This window comes from Sciurus vulgaris, assembly GCF_902686455.1.
Source record: "Sciurus vulgaris genome assembly, chromosome: 6".
In the NCBI taxonomy this organism is placed as follows: domain Eukaryota; kingdom Metazoa; phylum Chordata; class Mammalia; order Rodentia; family Sciuridae; genus Sciurus; species Sciurus vulgaris.
Genome location: NC_136466.1, coordinates 139167964 through 139186944, shown reverse-complemented (window position 1 = coordinate 139186944; position 18981 = coordinate 139167964). Strand labels below are relative to the sequence as shown.

The 18981-nt window shown below is 45.8% G+C and overlaps 1 protein-coding gene across 2 annotated transcripts in view; it reads left to right on the top strand.

Annotated features, from left to right (window-relative positions):
- The window catches only part of EGFLAM (EGF like, fibronectin type III and laminin G domains), a 176836-nt gene extending 158393 nt beyond the window's left edge, over positions 1–18443 (top strand). For both annotated transcript variants that reach the window (XM_079144453.1, XM_079144452.1), the window contains 5 exons: positions 3548–3626; positions 6433–6576; positions 13012–13095; positions 16362–16465; positions 17256–18443. In XM_079144453.1, coding sequence (XP_079000579.1) covers positions 3548–3626; positions 6433–6576; positions 13012–13095; positions 16362–16465; positions 17256–17410 — 566 coding nt within the window. In that variant the 3' untranslated portion in view covers positions 17411–18443. The remainder of the gene's footprint in view (positions 1–3547; positions 3627–6432; positions 6577–13011; positions 13096–16361; positions 16466–17255) is intronic.
- Positions 18444–18981: the final 538 nt, after the last annotated feature.

Genomic DNA, 18981 nt, shown 5'->3' with positions numbered 1-18981 from the left:
GTGAAATTCATTTGTTTCACATGCACCTTATGTTCAGAGTCTGAAGGCAATTTTATGCAGTATTGTTAGTGCCCCCACATTTTGACTGTGACCTGTCAGGTGATCTCAGGTGTGGGATTTTCCACTTGTGGTGTCATATCAGCCTTCAAAGCTTTGCAGCATTTCAGACCAGATTTTGGATTAGAGTTACTCAACCTAATAAGGAATTCTGTCCAAGAAGAGAACATGCTGCCCTGTGGATTAGCAAGCTGCCTGTGTTGAAAGTGTGCACCAGGCTGGCTGTGCATTCACCAGAATGCTGCCAAGAGGCATCCCGGATGTGGGGAAAGCTAGACCACGGTACCCGCAGTGTCCTTTCCTCCTAGGGCCTGTGGGTGTGTATGAGAGCCAGCTGTCCCTTCCACTCCATGTAGTTTAGTGGGAATTCTAAGTTCTACAAGTGGGGAATTTGCTTCGTCTGAGCTGTGGGAAATCAGGATTGGAGGCCACTATTCATTAGAGTGTTTTTTGTGCCACCACATGGCACATGCTTGAAGGAATAAATTCGAGGGAATAACAGTCACACATTTTAAACGATGTATCAGTAAGGCCTTTGTCACAGAGAAAAGAATGCAAAAAAAAATATGTAAAAAGGTGAGATTAAAGCACATTCATGTCTACAATAGTATGTGAACAGACCACAAGGGGCCAGAAGGGGCTGGATGGTCATGACTTGCTCTGATGTTTTTTGTTGGAATTACTGTTTCTCCGTTCACACTGGTGATCCTGATGGCTCTTATGCCACATTCAGCGGTATCATTTCTGCAGGATGACTTTGCCCTTTTATAATTACAAAAATAACCAGGCCTCTGGAATCTTGCAAAGGGAAACCAGGGGGAGGTTGTGGTGATATTTTCTACTATGAGAGAAAAGGGGCTGCAGACTGGCTCATCATGCCTTTATCACGTGCAGCCTAGAGCCAAGGAGGGTAAAAGCCATTGGCAAGGAAGAAACTGTTTAGTAAGAAGCTACTTCTCCAGGTTTAGAAGAAAGGTGGATTGCCCACTGAGGATGAGGGAGTCCCAGAAGTGTCAGACAGCTTGCTATAAACTTCTTGGTCCAGTGCCCGACTCTTCCCATTTAAGCTGCAGTCGGGGAAGGGAAGTAGATGAGCTGGTGCCAATCATGCCCAGGAGAGAATTTCCATGGTTTCTGCTAGGGCCTTCATTCACATTCCATGCAAAGTCCATGGGAGGACTTTGTTGGGGAAGCAGCAGGGCTCGTTTCAAGCCCTCAGTGAGCAATGTAGTCGAGATGTTATAATCAACATGTGCACTGATTCTCCCTGTTCTTTTTCACGCTGGCACCTGGCAGAGTGTGGGAATTACTGCCTCAATAGTAAGTACAGTAAGTGCTCCAGCAGACTGCGAGACGCTGTGGGCCCCTGCCAGGTCAGGCTCCGGCCAGGCCCAGGCACAGTGTGGGCCAACCACGTGTGAGGGGAACCGGGGTGAATGGCAGGGGGGGTTGGACACAACGACCAGGGTGGTGGGAATCTTCCCTGCAAGAGCACAGGCCTGGGAACACACTTAGCTCCCAGCTGGACCTCAGGCAAATGCCTGAGTTAGCAGGCAGCTGACACGGCTCCCACAGACGGACCCCTCCTGAGGCCCTGTGCAGAACTGATGTGTGACAAGCATGTCCTGACCATTTCAAAGAATCCAGGGGAAGGACGACTGTTGGCCGCAGGCCCACAGACACAGCCAACAACCGCAGGATGGACCCTGGCTGTACCTCTCGCCCTGGGGGTGAGCCAAACCCAGGGGGGCTCTTCGGTCATGTTTAGCTGCGAAGGACTCCTCTGTCAGCCAGCCTGGACACTGTCTCCTTCTCCCTTCTCAGTTTCCTGGGATGAGGGGCTGCCGTCCCTGCCAAGAGCACCTCCCTCCTCCGCCAGCTGTGCCTTCCTGTCCTCCCATCTTCCCCTCCCCTTTGTCCCTGGGGCTCCCTCCCTCTTTCTCTGCTTCCTCTCCTATCCTTGCCCACTGGCTGTCCGTCCACCTGCGTCTCCTTTTTTTTTCCTGCCACTTCCTCTTCTTTCCTGGTATTTTCTTTTCTCCTTTTCTTGCTGTGGCTTCCTCTTCTTGTCCACTCTTCCCTCTCATTTTTCTGCTAAGTTCCTTTCCCAGGAAATTGCTTGGGTAGTTAGTTACCTCACAAATCATCTTTTAAAATTTTATTTCTCTTCCTTTTCTTTGTGTTTTCTTTCATCTTCCTTTCTACCTTTTCGTACTTTCCTTTTATTCTTTTTTTTTTTTTTTCTTTCTTTCTTTCTATGAAAAGGTTTTGGAACATGTCATGGTGACCTGCCAACTTACACCTGAAGGTCCAACGTCATCAGACTTTCTGTTCTCCTATTCTCTCTCTCTCTCTCTCTCTCTCTCTCTCTCTCTCTCTCTCTCTCTCTCTCTGTGTTTAAACTCTCCCATTATTCCCATTATTCATAGCTCCAAATAAGTCAAGTAATTATACCTTTCTCTCCTAGGTTTGGAGTCCTCAGGGCAGTGTCTACTTTGTGTCAAATGCTTTTGATTTTATGAAACTGTAATTGTTTTGTAAGCTGGTTTATTCTCTTGCACATTTTTGAATATGAGATTCATTCCACTTTAATTTCTTTAGAATACTGTTTCTGAATCTTTTTAAAGAGGAAAGAGATATTGCTGTTATCTCTCTTTCAGAAATCCCCTCACCTCATCCCAATTTGTGACATCAAACATGGCTGTTTGTCCTGCTCCTTTGCTGTGTGTAAAGGGAGATTCCTCAGGAAAACCAAGTGATGAGAAATTGGGAGAAAAGAAACTCATTTCTCAAAGATTGTACAGGAAAGAGGGGCCAGGAGCCAGAATTAAGGAGAGCTAGTGTGGTTCATGGTTGATGAACTGATGATCTTGGGCAAATCTTTGATGCTTTCTGTGACTTGTTTTCTTCTGTAAAATGGGAGTAATCAGCCCTGCCCTTCCCCCGCATTCTGCTACTCCGTGAGATCACGTAGAAGACTTTGTGCAACATCACACTTGAAGGTGATTTATAAACGAAGAGCCAGAGTCCTACACTGCATTTCCCCCATCGACCTCTCAAGGTCATGGCTAAGGGGTTTAGACAGATTCCCATTAAATAAAGAAATCCTGGTGGGCCTTGTTTAGGGATTGTTTTCTCTGCCTCACTTGGCGATGATCGGGGGTTATCCCCAGCTGCTCCCCACATGGCCCAAGCCCTACTATTTGGATTCCAAGAATCACTGGGAGCAGTTCAACTTTCAGCACATTGCAAGACCTTCTCAGTAGTGCTGAGGCCAGTGACAGTGACTGCCAGCCCCAGGGAGGGGAAGCCAACTCCAGGCCTCCGACTGGTCTGCCCTAAACCTGCAAGCGTGTGTGTGAAGCCAGGAGGAAGTTGTTCAATGTCACATTTCAGGGACTGGCTTCCTTGGTATCTTCCTTCCACACGTCTGAGTGAGAGGTCCAGAGAGATGCATGCCACATAACCTCTGTTTTCTGTTCTGTCCCAGCCATCACGGAAGCCATCGAGATCCCACAGTTTATTGGCCGAAGTTACCTGACATACGACAATCCAGATATCCTCAAGAGGTAATCGGCTTCAAGAGCACCTTCCTTGTCTACCCTGGGCATAAATTTCTCAATATCTTTCCCAAGGTTTTTCTTTATCTTTCATGTTAGAAGATAATTCTCAAAGAAAGCCATGGTCTCAGGACAAAAAAAAGCAAATAAAGATGGAAACTAGAACGAAACAAAGTAAACTTGAAAACATCAGCCTTCCAAACAAACAACACAGTTACCCAATCCCAACCTTTTCTGGTCAAAGGGTCTAGAAAGAGTAATGTGAACCCCACCACCCCCAACCCCTCGGGGTTTCCATGCTTTTGGTTTGAGAAGCAGAGTGTGGTGCTCATGAAGCTGGGCTCTGACTGATTCCATGGCAGGGACCTGGGCTCTGTGCCATTCTGTGACCACATCTGAGGCCCTACCTGTGCCCAGCTGCAGAAAGGGTTCACAGGCTCCCCCACCACACAAACAGCAAAGCCCACTTCCCGCTCAGATAGCACCTACTCCGCATCTTCATCCCTAAAGGTCTGATGTCCCCTTCAGGATCTGACCAGTTCATGGGGCTTCTCAGCTCTCCTCATGTGGACACAAGCTCATGCCAAGAGGAGATACCCAGTCATGTTACAGCTTGCCATCCCTGTGGCAGGGGCCCCAGTGCTGGCCTGAGGTAACTGTAGCTCTTGGTTTGGAACAGCCTGTATTTTGGGCAAAGGTCAAGGCTGGCCCTCAGCAAACCCTCCACACAGTCAGGCTTGTCTTTTGCACCCTTGGTTTCCCCCTTTTCTCTCTTTTCCGTCTGCTGGTCTATGGTCATTTACAGTGTGCCTTACCACCTCAGCTCAATCACTCTAGAATTTTCTTTTATCCTCAGGTTGACTGCATCTTAGCAGACAAAGGCAAATCTTTAAGCTTTGCTCTTAGGTCAGAGCTTGGTGGCTTTTCAAGGAACAAAAGAGGTGGAGAGAAAATTTTCTGGGGCATTGGCTGTCCTCAGGAACTCTGAGTGCACACCAGACAGACATTGCTTCATTTCTCCAATCCCAGCTTGTCATATCTGTGTCGTCTTGGCCCAGGGACTTAGGTAAAATGCGTTCCCAGCCAAGAGAGATCCTCTTCCTTCTGCATCCCTCTTCCTTTACAGATAGAAGGTCCTTTGATCCTCAGGAAGCAGAGACAGTGTGAAAGGGGCTTATGTCCTCAGCCTCCAGTGCTTAGAGAGAGATCACCATGCAGTCAGGGAGAGGTTTGGTGAGGAGGAGATGGGGAGACCCCAAGCCAGAGCAACTCTAATGGTGTGTGGGGGCGTGCGCGTGGAAGTTCTTGTGCATGTGTGTGAAACTGCAGACAGAAGTCCAGGGTCTGTCTCAGTTAGATGCTTTTGATATCAAGTAACAGAAAACTCAGCCTACAATGTCTTCAACGTGAAAAGTATTTATTATTTCATATAACAAGGAGTTCCAACTTGACTGGATCCTGGATTGATTAACTTAGAGGATCAACTGTATCATCGAAGACTCAAATCTCATCCATATCCTGGGTATATTCCCCAGCTGCCCCTAGGACACTCATAAGATGGTTATAAAATAGGGCAACAGTCAGTGGAAGTAAAAAGACTTTCTTTATTTTCATGAGACTCTTAATAAAGAGAGGATTCTTTCCCAGAATCCTTCTGGAAAATTTCCTCTATCTCATTGGACAGGAGTTGGTCACATGCCTCCTCCCAAACCAATCACTGATAAGATAAATTTGAATATATTGGTTTGCTTATGCCAATCAGTATTCAAAGGCAAGTCAGGAGGGAAGGAACCTTGAATAAAAATTTGGGAATAGCAGAGTCCTAAGGAACAGGCTGGGGTTGTATTTCTTTGCACCTGGCCTAGGGACCCTGCTTCCCCCTCACCACTCTGAGGCCATAGAGAAGGTACACTTGGTTTCTTCCTGTCCAGACCAGGATCTGGGAAGCCTAAACAAAAGTCCCCTCCACTGTTCACTACTGAAAGCACCCTACAGCTTCAGACCCAGGTGTGTGGGACAGATAGGGAATGAGAGAAGAAACTTTTCCAGTAGTGTCATATTAATATTAAATTGTGCTTACTCTTGTCTCACCTTTAATTCTAGGACCCTAGGCTTATTTATGTTCCTGTATCACATGAAATACTTATCACTTTAGTCAAAATGAGTTTCTGAGTTAGTTCTTCCCAAGATCTGATAAAAGCACACAATCATGTGACCCTAGTCCCAGTCCTGGCTATGGATCTTGCAGTCCATCTGTCCTCATAGCTTCTGGTTCCTCTCTATACGTCTCTGTTACAACACCCCCTCCAGACCATTATTCCACCAAGTCATCTTTCCTAAGACCCGACCTCCATCCAGTCACGTCCTGATCTGCCCACAGGAACAGTCACTGCCAGAGCCAACCTTCCACAACCGTGACCAAAGCCCCGAGCAGGTGACTCTTCGAGACTCTTGACAACTTTCTGTTAGGGAGTGGGAAGCAGTTTCCCAAGGGCCCTCGAGAAATAGGACAGCAAAGAGAGTAGAATGAGGTGTATGCAGGGTGCAGCCTGAGACTCTGGCATTGGCCATTATCTTGCTTTTCTGTCACTCAGCAAGTGCTTTTTTGTGGGAGTTCACCACACCTGTGGGGGAGACACTGCTGCCTGGTGATGTGACTCCTGGGGGTGATGCTCTTTCTAATTTCCTGGCAGTACATGCTAGTAATGCCAGATAATCCTCACACCTGGTTGCCCTGGGCTGGCAGTTCAATCTGGGACCACTCAGAAACAGATTTGGTGGCAATTTCATGAACCTGTTTGTGTACTTCCTTCAGGGTGTCAGGATCAAGATCAAATGTGTTCATAAGGTTTAAGACAACTGCCAAGGATGGCCTGCTGATGTGGAGGGGAGACAGCCCCATGAGATCCAACAGTGACTTCATTTCCTTGGGCCTTCGGGATGGAGCCCTGGTGTTCAGGTAACCCCCTCACTGGCTGCCTTCAGCAGCATCTCGTGATTTTTCTCAGACTGAACAGATCATGCCAACAGTGATTCCAGGGTGAGCCAAACTACAGGCTGCTGCAGTTGGATGTAGCCTGAAGCTCCAGGTTTATTTGAGGTTCCTGATTTTTCTTTTTGGCATCCCTGTTTTCGGGTGGTAGTCTGCAAATTATAACCTGCTGGATAAGTTTGGCCCACTACTCATTTCTGTAAATAAAGTTTTATTGGAATACTGTCACACACATGCATCCATGAATATGTTTGTGTGATGACGGCACACTAGAGTAGTTTCAGCAGGAAGGTACGGCAGAGCCTAAAATATTTACTATATGATCCTCTGCAGAACAATTCTGTGACCCCTTCTAGGATGTTATTGCTGTATACTCCCTACATGCAAATTAGGAAGGAGTGAAAAGAGGATTTTGATATTGCCAAGTAAAGTGGTGAGTCTCCAGCTTAACATTCAACAGCTCAGGAAGATCTGAAGATTTAAACTCCAAGAGCCCTGGTTTTAAATTCCATTCTGTTGGCCCTGCACGGTGGCACACACCTATGGTTCCAGTGGCTTGGGAGACTGAGGCAGGAGGGTCAAGAGTTCAAAGCCAGCCTCAGCAAAAGTGAGGCACCAAGCAACTCAGTGAGACCCTGTCCCTAAATAAAATACAAAATGGGACTGGGGATGTAGCTCAGTGGTTGAGTGCTCCTGAGTTCAATCATTGATAACTCCCCCTGTCCAATAATAATAATAATAATAATAATCCATCATGCTTCTCCTTAACTGTGGAGCGAATTCCTGCTACAAGAAGAACAAAGCACAGATTCCTATCTCAGTAGATCAACTCAACATTGACATCTTTGCAAGCACTTCTTGATACTAATAAGGCAGTCCCAAAAGTTCTTACTTCTTTTTCAGTGAATTTAGCTTGCTTTCATATGTGTCAAATGTGTAGTTATGGAGTAGTTAAAGAATTAGCTGGACACTATCTTCCTACCCTTCTCCCTACTAGAACAGATGGGAGCCAAGCTTCCATGGGGCAGGGCCTGCTTGTCTTGTGAAATATGAAAAAGCTGCTCTTGAGATTATAACAACATTTCCTTACTTGAGGTTAGAAATTGCTCATTTATACCCGTGGTTTTCAAAGTGTGGTCCCTGGGCCAGCAGCATCAGCATCACCTGGGGCTTTGTTAGAAATGCAAGCCCTCAGGCCCCCCACAGCCCAAGCCCTCCAGGCCTGGGGCCCAGGAAGCCATGTTGTCACCGTCTCCCAGGTGTTTCCATGCCTGTCCGGGGTGAGAGTGTCTACTCTCTCTAGATCATCTGCCCCAGGGACAGACATTTCTTGGGCTTTTCTTCTTGAATCTCCTCCACCTGTGGTGAAAGTCCAAGTGGTCACTAAATGATATGAAAGTAATTGAATTGAAGTAGACAAAGGAGAGAGAACTGAATGACGGAGATGATTTAACTGTGGGGCTTTTATCAGCCCTGTGCTGGGATCACCGAGAGCCAGAGAAGGGTAACGTGAATCTGGTCCATTTAAAGCGAAGGCATTTTGAAAGGAAGTGTCACTTGTCCAACATTGCACTTGCCCCTGAGTAGCTGCTCATGCTGAGGGGATTCAGTCCTATGACTGTGGGGACTTCCAGGAGCCCCCTGTGGCTGAAGTCTGGAGACAGGCAGGTGAGGGGCAGCTTTTCACCCTCTCCAGCCACCCGCACACCTCCTGCCCCTCCTACCCCAACCCTCGCTGGCCCGGAGGTCAGATAACCCGAGCTCTTCACACTCGGGATCCAGGCTGGCTGCCTCGAAGCCATTTTCTTGTGGTTTTCCTGTGGTTAACCTCGTCAAGGCCTCAAGTACTTGATTGTGCCCAGAAAAGAGAACCGAAACAGTAGCTGAGCCGTGGGTGGGACGGCCCAATTTCCCCCCGAACTGCCAGCCAAAGCCCATTCGCCGCCCACTCCAGCCCCACAGGGAAACGGGAGAAGCTCCGGGTCGCCCCCAGCTCCCAGGGCTCCCTTTCCAGCCCCGGAGAGAAAAAGCACCCCGTCACTCGCCCTCTTGCCCTCCCCCTGGCCCTTGATCCCTTCCAGCGGCTGCTGTCCATCCTCATCATTATTAAGCCCCATGTCTTTCTCAGATTGCTGAACATGGTCCCCATGTTTCTCTTTTAATCCTGGGGACCTGGTTGGACCCTCTGTAAGACGCACTTGGAGCCCCAGCTGAGGTCGACCTCAGTGCTGCACCATGCCTGGGCCTGCTGAGTCACCTTCTTCTGGACAGTTACCACCCACCCACCCTCCCACCCAATACAGACCAGTGGAAGTGCTGGGCTGGATCAGAGGGCAATTGTAGTCTAAGCTGGTGGCTTGAAAATGCCAAATGCAGAGGGTCATTCAGCAGCTTGTTTCAGAGATAGATTCCTGTGCCAGCTTCCTGGGATTCTGATGAAATCCGTGTGACTAGGCACTGGGATCGCATTGGAAACAAGCACTTCTCAGGCCACACCTGAGAAGCAGGGCCTGAAGTGACATTGAAATCAGACATGCCTGAACCCCATGGCTGTGTGGTCTCATGCAAGTTGCCTAACCTCTCTGAGTTTCTGTCCCCTCACCTGTACGTGATTAAATGAGGATTAGATGAATTCATTCCTGTAAAGGACTTAATACAAGGTCTAGTACAACTAGCTACCAGAGATAATAATAATTAAAAATTACTATGCTCAGTCAAGTTTTCTGGACTCTGGAAGCCCCCTGCCTCAGAAAGATAACATGTGCAAGGCAGTTAGCATTGATATGACTGCTTCATTAAATTTGATTAGTATTATCATTATCGTTATTTTTAACACCACACTGGACTTGGTCTGGAGGACCTTATGTCAGTGGAGCCCAGAGAGTAAACTTTTTTACAGGGTGGACAAACCATTCTTAAAATTTTAGTGTCTGAACCAGGTCCAGAGCTACAGAAGAATCCTGCTTCTAAGATGATGAAATATACTCTTAACTTTCTAGACTTTCTTCCTTCACCTAAATGCAGTTTCCTTTTGCTAATTTAGGACTCAAACAAAGGCTTTCAGCCAGAGAGCAGCCAAGAGCAAAGGTACTCTAAAAACAAAAATTACTCATAGTTTTGGTCAGGGTTGAACAACAAAAAAAGGGAAACCGAAGGGCTCAGCTAAAATGAATGTGGTTTTCTGTTTTATTTTTGTTTTCTTTCATTTTGTTTTATGACGGTAGGTAGAGCAGAAAACCTACGGGGCGGGTTTATGAACATCACTTGACTGACACTCCCACTAATTTTGACCCTGTTACATTTATGCAGCAGAGAAAGGTGAGAGATCTGACATTAACCAAGGACCCTGTGCCACAGTTTAAAGGGACATGATTTAAAATGTCATCACATGCAAGTGTGGAGGTGGCTGAGTAGAAGGCCTGCCCTGTGTGCCACCTTGGTGCTCAGCCCTGCAGTCTTTACTGCAATTTCATGTTGAGTGAACCAGAACCCCCGACATGGAAGCCAGTTACAAGGTGTTTGCAGAGAAATCAGACAAGCATTCATTCATTTTTGCCCTTTGGTATCAAGGCATAACTCATGTGCAGGGCTCACATGTTCCATGTACGGCTCAATAAATTTTAAAATATGTAAATGCTGCATCTCCGCCACCCAGAAGATATAGAACACTTCTCCCACCCAAAAAAGTTCCCTCATCTTTCCTCCAGTCAAGGTAACTGCTGTTCTTGGCCATTCACTATTATACAAAAGGGGAAGCTATTCCAAGGTGAGTATGCGTGTGTCTGGGCAAGCAGGCATTACTTGGAGGATCTGAAATCCCACAGGATGGGGGCTTGGAAGGTCAGGCCTTGGGGAGGCCAACAGAGTTAGCCCCACCCACAGCGATGACTGGAGTCCTGTCTTGGGCTCCATCTTGACTCCCTTGAGCACATTCTGTCCCCTGCATGAGCAGGAGAGCCATCAGGCTGGAGAAGAGGTTTGCCCACCCCTGGTTCAGGTGGGTCCTGATACAACCGCAAAGATGTCTTTTACTAGCACCTAAGCACATTCCAATCTGGCCTCCCCAGACCAGGCCCAGGTCACCTTGATTCTGAGATCCGGTGTTCCTGACCACTTTGCTTACATGCTTACCGCCTCAGGATCCACTCGCACATGGCTGCTCTCCCAGAACCTTGCTGGATTTAACTCTTGGTGGTGACTTTCTCATTCCTGCTGGTTCCTTGGGGTGCATTGTGCTGCAGGTGTCTGGGTGCTGGGGTTGTTGTTTGCCCCTACTGTGTACATGCTATCTCACTTAACATATCCTGCAATCCTTCAGGGAAGCTGTTCTTACCCACCATTGACACATGAGGAAATTTAGACTCAGAGAGAGAATGCAAATTGCCCAAGGTCACGACTATTAATAAACTAGCAAGTCTGGAGATGCAGTCAGATGAGTGGAACTGAGGGTCCCTGCTCTGTCACCTCAGAGAGAAAAGTCACATATAGTAGTCCAACTGAGTTTCTGTCAACCAGCTCCTAAGCCGGCCTCAGAGTCGAGCATTTCTTCGCCAAGCATTTGGCCTCCACTTAATGAAGTCTGAAATTCCACCTCCAGCCAGCTCTACCCAAGGGGCACAATGTGGGCAATTTCATTAGAAATCAGTGGGCTTTTCAGGGTCAGGGTGGCAGCTTTGTCCCATGGTTTGTCAAGTCTTGGTTAAATCCTGACTGGCTGCATGACTTCTTTGAGCCTCTGTTATGAAAGAATGACCTACGTGGCACTTTCTCTGAGGAAAGCCCAGAGCTCTCTGCTCTTGCGCTACTCTCAGGATGAGCGTGTGGGTGCACTGGTTTTCTCCCCCATAGTCCTATATCTTGGGCAGTGAGGTGAAGGAGAGACACATCCTCTCATGAGATGAAGTATAAGCTGCCCCAGGTGGAACACGTCCCTTCAGAAGCCTGATCACATAGGGTTTATGATATTGCCAAATGAGGTCCAGGCAGCTGGCCCAATGACCGGGCAAGAGTAGTCACTTACTAAATATTTGTTGAATTGAATTAAATTATAATAATTGAGTGAACATTGGATTAGGAGGGATTTTTCTCTCTGGTAAACAACATGTTCAAGTCTTCTGATACCTTCAGGGTATAAGAAATAAAAAATTGGAACCTGAAATAAAAAAATTGGAAGGTACCAGGAGGACCTGATAACAGAATAAAATGGGGGATGGGGCAGATAATACACCAAGTTCAAGTTCTACTCCTTAACTTTTCAATTTTAGGCAAATTTCCTTAATCTCTTTGGAGCTCAGCCTACTTGTCAATATTCTGTTTCCAAAAAAATAAATAAATAAAACAAAAAAACAAATGAAATACATGTGTTAGTTTCCTAGGGCTGATGTAACAAATTACCACAAATTGTGTGGCTTAAAATAAAAAAATTCACCCTCTCACAGTTCTGCAGAATAGAAATCCAAAATGCAATGTGCTGTCAGGGCTGGCTCTTTCTGGAGGGCCTGGAAGAATGTGTTCCCTGCCTTTCTCTGAGGTTCTGGGGTCTGCTGGCAATCCTTGGTATTACTTAGCTGTATTCTTCCAGTCTCTGCCCTTATTGTCACATGGACTTCTCCCCTTGTGCCTCTCTGAGTGTCCGTGTTCCTTCTTCTTAAAAGGATACTAATTATATTGGATTTACAGCCCCCCAATCCAGTGTTACCGCATCTTAACTAATGACATCAGACCCTATTTTCAAATAAGGTTACATTATTAGGTTCTGGGTAGAACCTAAAAATTTGGGGGGAACACTATGCAACCTAATATATCACACTACAAATGGTAATTTTTTTTCATTATCCCTGATAGTATATGCTACACATATAATTATAGTACTGATGCTTCCATATGTGAACTTAAAAAAATTAGCCTTGATGATGTTATGTCAAGCAAAGTAGGCCAGCCACAAAAAGACAAACACTTCATGGTCCACTTACCTGAGGTATCTAGAATAGTCAAATCCAGACAGAGCGTAGGAGGGGAGCTGTCAGGAGCTGGAGGGAGGGAAGAATGGGGAATTATCATTTAACGGATGCAGTGTTGATTTTGTAAAATGAAAAGAGTTCTGGAGAGTGGTTGTACAATGTCGTACAACATTACTGAATTGTACACTAGAAACTGGTTAAGATAGTGTTGTTATATGCATTTTATCACGATTGAAAATTTTTTAAAAACTCATGGCTCCCTGAACTCATTTGTGGGTGACTTTGGAAACTTAACACCTTTTATATTATTGTGTTGTGCTAAGGAAACTGCATTCTGCCTTCCAAAGAACGCTTTGCATTGAGAATCCTTTGTGAGTGGGTATTTGTCTGTGCTTCGGGGTTTTATTCTGTTTTCTGTCTTGTTCTTCTCCAACACTCTTAGCTACAACCTGGGCAGTGGTGTGGCATCCATCATGGTGAATGGCTCCTTCAACGATGGTCGGTGGCACCGGGTCAAGGCTGTCAGGTGAGTACCTAGCTCTGGGAGAGCCTCACCTGACATCCACCAAGTTCCAGCTGTGCCCTCCACTGATGCTGACAGGCTGGGCAAGAGTGGTCACTTACTAAATATTTGTTGAATTGAATTAAATTATAATAATTGAATGAACATTGGATTAGGAGGGATTTTTCTCTCTGGTAAACAACATGTTCAAGTGCTGAATGGTGACCTTCTGGAGAAAAAAACTCTGATGATTAAACTGGGGAGGGTCTCCAAATCTGTGCAATGAGATTCCAGGACTTTGAAGAAGGCTCCAAATCTTATCACATAGGTAATTCCCACTGTTCTCTTATTGTTCATATGTGGTTCACAAAGCCGCATCTCCGTATTTCCCTCCTCTCAGTCGGAGTCGTCATCCCGACCTCTGATTGTCTTTGGGCGAACCACTCCTTTGCTCTTCTTTACAGTTTCAGTTTTACTCCTTACATCCATATTCCTAACAGTACATCTTCAGGAGCCAAATAGTGGGTTCGACCTGGTAGTGTCAGCACTGTGTGTTAGATGGAGGACCCAGAAGATGAGAAGCTCAACGGAGACTCTGCATGCAGTTTCCTGAAAATTTACCATGATCCTTTCTGGGGAAGGCGGTGGTTGAGGTCAAGGTGAGGTAGGGTCAGCCTCCTTCTCAGCTCACAGATGGGCTGTGGTGGGAACAATCTTGCTCAAGGAGGGGTGAGGATACAGAGGCAGATCCGTGCTTGTCAACTGCCAGGTAGAAAGCACTTGAGACAGAGGTGTCGTGATTTTGATGAAGCCCCAACTCTCATGTGATGAAAAAAATAAATGTTTCCCTGTAATGAATACTTACAGGATTGGATATCAAATTTGTTCTAGAATAGAAGTGAAAATGTACAAAGTCAAACCTAACTCCAAAGTACCCAAATCATGTGCCTTCTGAGTTCATTTCTCTCTTCTCCTCTCTCTCTTTCTCTCTCTCTGCCATCTTTAAAAAAAAAAAAAACTGTAGATGAACACGATAAATTTATTTTATTTATCTATTTTATGTGGTGCTGAGGATCGAACCCAATGCCTCACATGTGCAAGGCAAGCGCTCTACTATTTAGCCACAATCCCAGCCCTTTCTATATCATCTTCAAAAGAACTTGCACAGAGACATCCAAAGGAATTTCAGATGTGTCAGTTCTTAATTCCAGCTCCAGCTGCACTTGATCCCTGAAGTCCCCACTCTGGGGATATCAGGGATCCTTGCTCTCAGTTTCCTTGGGTAGAGTTTTTTGGTAGGATATATGTTGTGGAAGGATTTTAAAACTTTCACAGTTGTTGCAGTTTGATTATGTGTATCAAGATACACAGTGGTGGGGATGCCAGGTCCTTCCTTAACATCATCTGGGGAATCCGATGTTAAGTGACTTTCACAAGGCTATATAACTGCTGGGGGCAGAGCCTAGATCAAGGCAGCCTACCCACAACTAGGATGTGGATGTTTGGGAAGGATGAGGCAGGGGATGTTCCTCCACATAACTTCAGATGTCAGAGTGACAGAATGGCACCACGCAGCTGGCTCAGCAGCTGGAGGACTTCCTGCCAGCGTCTTGATGCCTTTCCTAGTGGGTCTTAGGTTGCAGTGAGGGTGGAACAAAAAGAGCTGAGCCAGGAACTGGATGGGTGGGAGGATTCAAGCAGGTATCACGAGTTGTGAGCAGACAGGCCGAGAAGAGATGGTACAACAGATCTAAGTGGGAACTGGGTCAAGGCCAAGCCTACTGAACATGGCAAGAAGGGTTGGGTGGATATCTTAATTCTATGTCACAGGCTGCAGGACCAGAGACAGGAGAACTGGCAGGGAGAGATCCCTAAGGGGGCTCTGATTGTACACTGTCTTGCTCTGGGTAATCCGGGCCTGACAAGCATTACTCTGAGCAGAATAGAGAAAATCTCTCATTTGTTGAATGTTCCAGGGACCAGATAGTTTACGCACTGTATTTTATCTTAGTTAATAGCAATCTAAATTCTATGGTCTTCACTTTATGGATAAGAATTATTATATGATGATGTTGACAAGAGCAACACACACCTTTACCAGTATTTGTCAAGCAAGACATGTATCAAGACATCTGATCTCCACGGAGCTTTAGAAGGTAAGCATGGTTATTTCAGATGAGGATGTCAAAGATTCACAAATTCACTTGTTCAGGGGCTGGGGCAGAGTACTTGCCTAACATGTGTGAGGCACTGGGTTTAATTCTCGGCACTACATATAAATAAATGAATAAATAAATAAATAAATAAATAAATAAAGGAAGGTTCATTGACAACTAAAAATTATTTTTTTAAATTCACTTGTTCATTCATCTACTATTATGAGCCATTCAAGGCACATGAAATACAGTCCTGAGTAAAACCAATGTCCTTGCCCTAATGGTCTTGGGTCTACTGGGAGACAACAGACAATATGTAACGAGGCCATTAGGTATGATGTTAGAAGGCAATATCAAAATTTTTTCAAACCTGTCACTGATTAGAAGACAATAGCTTTAAAGAAGATCAGTGGAGTAGAAGAAGATCAAGAGAGACAGGAAAAGGGAGAAAATGCAGAATAAATTTAACCAGATCACATTATGTGCATATGTAGAAAGCACCGATCAAAAATAAATAAATGAGCTAAAGGAACATCAGTAGAGTAGAGGGAGGAGAACAGGGGAAGCAAGAAGGAGAGAGAAAGCAGGGCAGGGGTGGGGACAGTGAATGAAACGGAGTAAATCAAGCTCCATGCATGTATGACTTTGTCAAAATGAACCCAACTACTATGTATGATGATAGTGCTGTAATAGAAAAACACAGTATCTTCATTTTGGAAATAGAAGAATGAAAATAAATTTCTTAGAATTGATGAAATACAGTAAGTGGGAAAATGCAGTATTTTAGAAAAATGGGGGGAAAAAATGGAAAAGCAGACAAGGCAAGCCATTGTGGACATTGCCCATCACAGCATCCAGGTATGAGAGTCCAAAACTGCACTTCCAAATGGGGAGCCATGCATGGTCTGTAGGGAGCGGGCAGACAACTTATTGCCAGAGAGTGGCTGACAAGAAGCAGGGCCTGGGCCAGCCCCCACCCCCTAGTGCTGCAGAAGCCACCGCTTTGGTTTGGGTTTAGGCAGCCCCGTCATTTAGCATAGTACCCGGCATGAGGTGGTGTTGCCATACCTTTTTGTTGAAATGATTGAATTAGCTCCCAAACAGCATTCTGTTTTGTTTTGCTTTTCTTTGCAGAGATGGCCAATCAGGAAAAATTACTGTAGATGACTATGGAGCCAGAACAGGAAAATCGCCGGGCATGATGAGACAACTCAACATCAATGGAGCTCTGTATGTGGGTAAGTGACCTTCATGGCCAAGTCTATATCAGGCCAGGGTTGTTTTTTTTTTTTTTTTTTTTTTTTTTTTCCAGTTTCTCTGTTTGTTGTGCCGGGGATAGGTCAGTGAAATACCTGGAAATCAGGAAGCTGCCTTGATACTCCATTCTTCCATTTTCTGAACTTCTGACTCATGGCCGAGGGGACAGGAAGGGCCTTACTCAGATGCTTTGTGCTTTGGATGGATCCACCAGGAAAACCATGCTTTTCTTGTTTATAGAACGGGAACCTGCTAAATATAGCTCAGTGAATTCTCTCTGAGGAAGTCAGATCTGTCTTTCTGGCCCACCTCAAAATAGAATAAGTAGCATATCTATAAATGGTTTATAATCCACTAATATAGACACAAAATGGAAAGATGTTTAAATATTTTCAAAAGTGAACTTCATTGAAAGCATTCAATATCAGTGCCTGACTTTTGGTTTAAGATGATGTCACCTCCAACAACACACAACATTTTGTTGACATTATACAACATGCTACTAATTGAGTAGCAAGGTGTTCATTTGAGCCAGAAATCACATTGTGGTTTATATATTTGTACCCCTTTGCTGTGTGTGAAATTGATCAAGTAAGCCTGTTCCTTCAAGGATAATGATAAAATAGATGTGATGCACTGGACAGTCTGTCCTGTCAGCCAAGGGATGTCAGTGGACACTCAAATGCATCATAGAGAAGCCCCAAGTTGCACAGCTGACACTTCCTCTTTGACTTACTCCTCTTTTCCTGCCTCCTTCTGGCTTCCTGGCAGGTGGAATGAAGGAGATTGCTCTGCATACTAACAGGCAGTACCTGAGAGGCCTCGTGGGCTGCATCTCTCATTTCACACTGTCCACCGATTACCACATTTCCCTGGTGGAAGATGCTGCGGATGGGAAAAACATCAACACTTGCGGAGCCAAGTAACACCAGCTGGCCTTGCCCATGGGACACAGCCTCTATCCCGAGAGTCCCAGGGGCCCTGAGACCCTGGCTGATGCCACACACAGAGGCCCGGGGACCAGGTGTGTTTCCTCTCATCAAGGGGAAAGTAGGCTCCGATGGGAAACTGATCATCAAGACAGGAGGCCCTGGGTGGCCTTCCCTGCTGACACTCTGTGGGCCAAACCCAGTGAAACACTGCGTGTCGGGAGCAACGGACTTTGTCCATTGAATGCGTGGAGTCTGCCAGAGATCACACATCAATGCAAATTCCAGAGCCTGTCTGCTGTAACTGAATGAATGTGTTGTGATTCATAGTACAAAGGAGAGAGAGGGAGACAGAGAGACAGAGAGAGCTCGAGCCCACAGAGCAGTATTAAAAATACTTTTCCTTCCCTGACTCATGATGCTTACTCACAGCAGAATGACTGTGCGACCTTGAACTTTGAATTTCCCACCTTGGCCCGTGGATTGTTCTGATTAACCCCTTCCGCTCCCTGGCGGCTGGCCCAATGTGCTCTGACTGTTCCATGAAAATAAGGGGTGGGGAAGATTTAACATAGAATCATGGTCATAATGTGGGCCCTCCCCCAAAGTGTACCTTTAATGTGAAAACCCTACTTTTTATAATATCGGTCTAAGAAAATGGGTCCCATGATTTTGTAGCTGTACTTTTGTATGTGTCTATTTTTATAGCTGCAGACTGTCCACACAGTAGACCTTAGGGTATACTGGCAGTATATCCTGATTCTTGCACACTTCCCTAAAAATTTTCTCCCCAAGGAGACTTGGGGGCATTTGTGGTATCAGTGGAGTGGGAGAGGTGACTTGGGTGGGCAACTAGGGGAGCTGACCGTTCTCTTCTGGTACCTATTGGTTCTGGGGGATGAATATGAAACTTTCCAAAATAAGCAGATTAAAAAGAATATGTGTTACCAAGGTGGGTCACGGTCATTCTGTTTTAAGAAAGGGGGATATCTTCAGTATACTTGAATAAAGGGGACGAAGAAGGCTAGAACTTGTTCATTCATTCATTCATTCATGGAGAAGGTACTGATTCACAGAGGTCACATCCACAAGTGACCACTAAGGCAGTTGTGCTTCAGAGCTGTGTAGGGAGTGGGGGTTGTGCCCTCAGGATGGTCTGAGATTCTGGACAAGAACCAGAGAAATGAAGCTTCTTCCTTCTGCATTGTCAGCTGTTTCCCTTTGCTATGCATACATGTAACTTCACGTGCAGCTGGCTCACTGGCAGATCCCCATGCAGAGCTTGCTAAGGGAAAGGTGAGATGAATGTGCCCCCAAAGAAGAGGGAAATCTGATCCAACTCATGCAGGAGCCTATAATCAGTCCCACTCTTTTTGATGCAGCATTCATTCAGCAAAGACGTTTGAACTTTGTGCAAAAGCACAGTTTTAGGCACATGAAGAATTCTAAAAGATGAATAAATACCCTAGAGAGAGTTCGCTTTGTGCTTCACCCTTCTGTCTCCCGTCTCTGGGAACCTTTGAGGACCAGGAACCCTACCCGAGGAACGGTGGGTTACGATGACAACA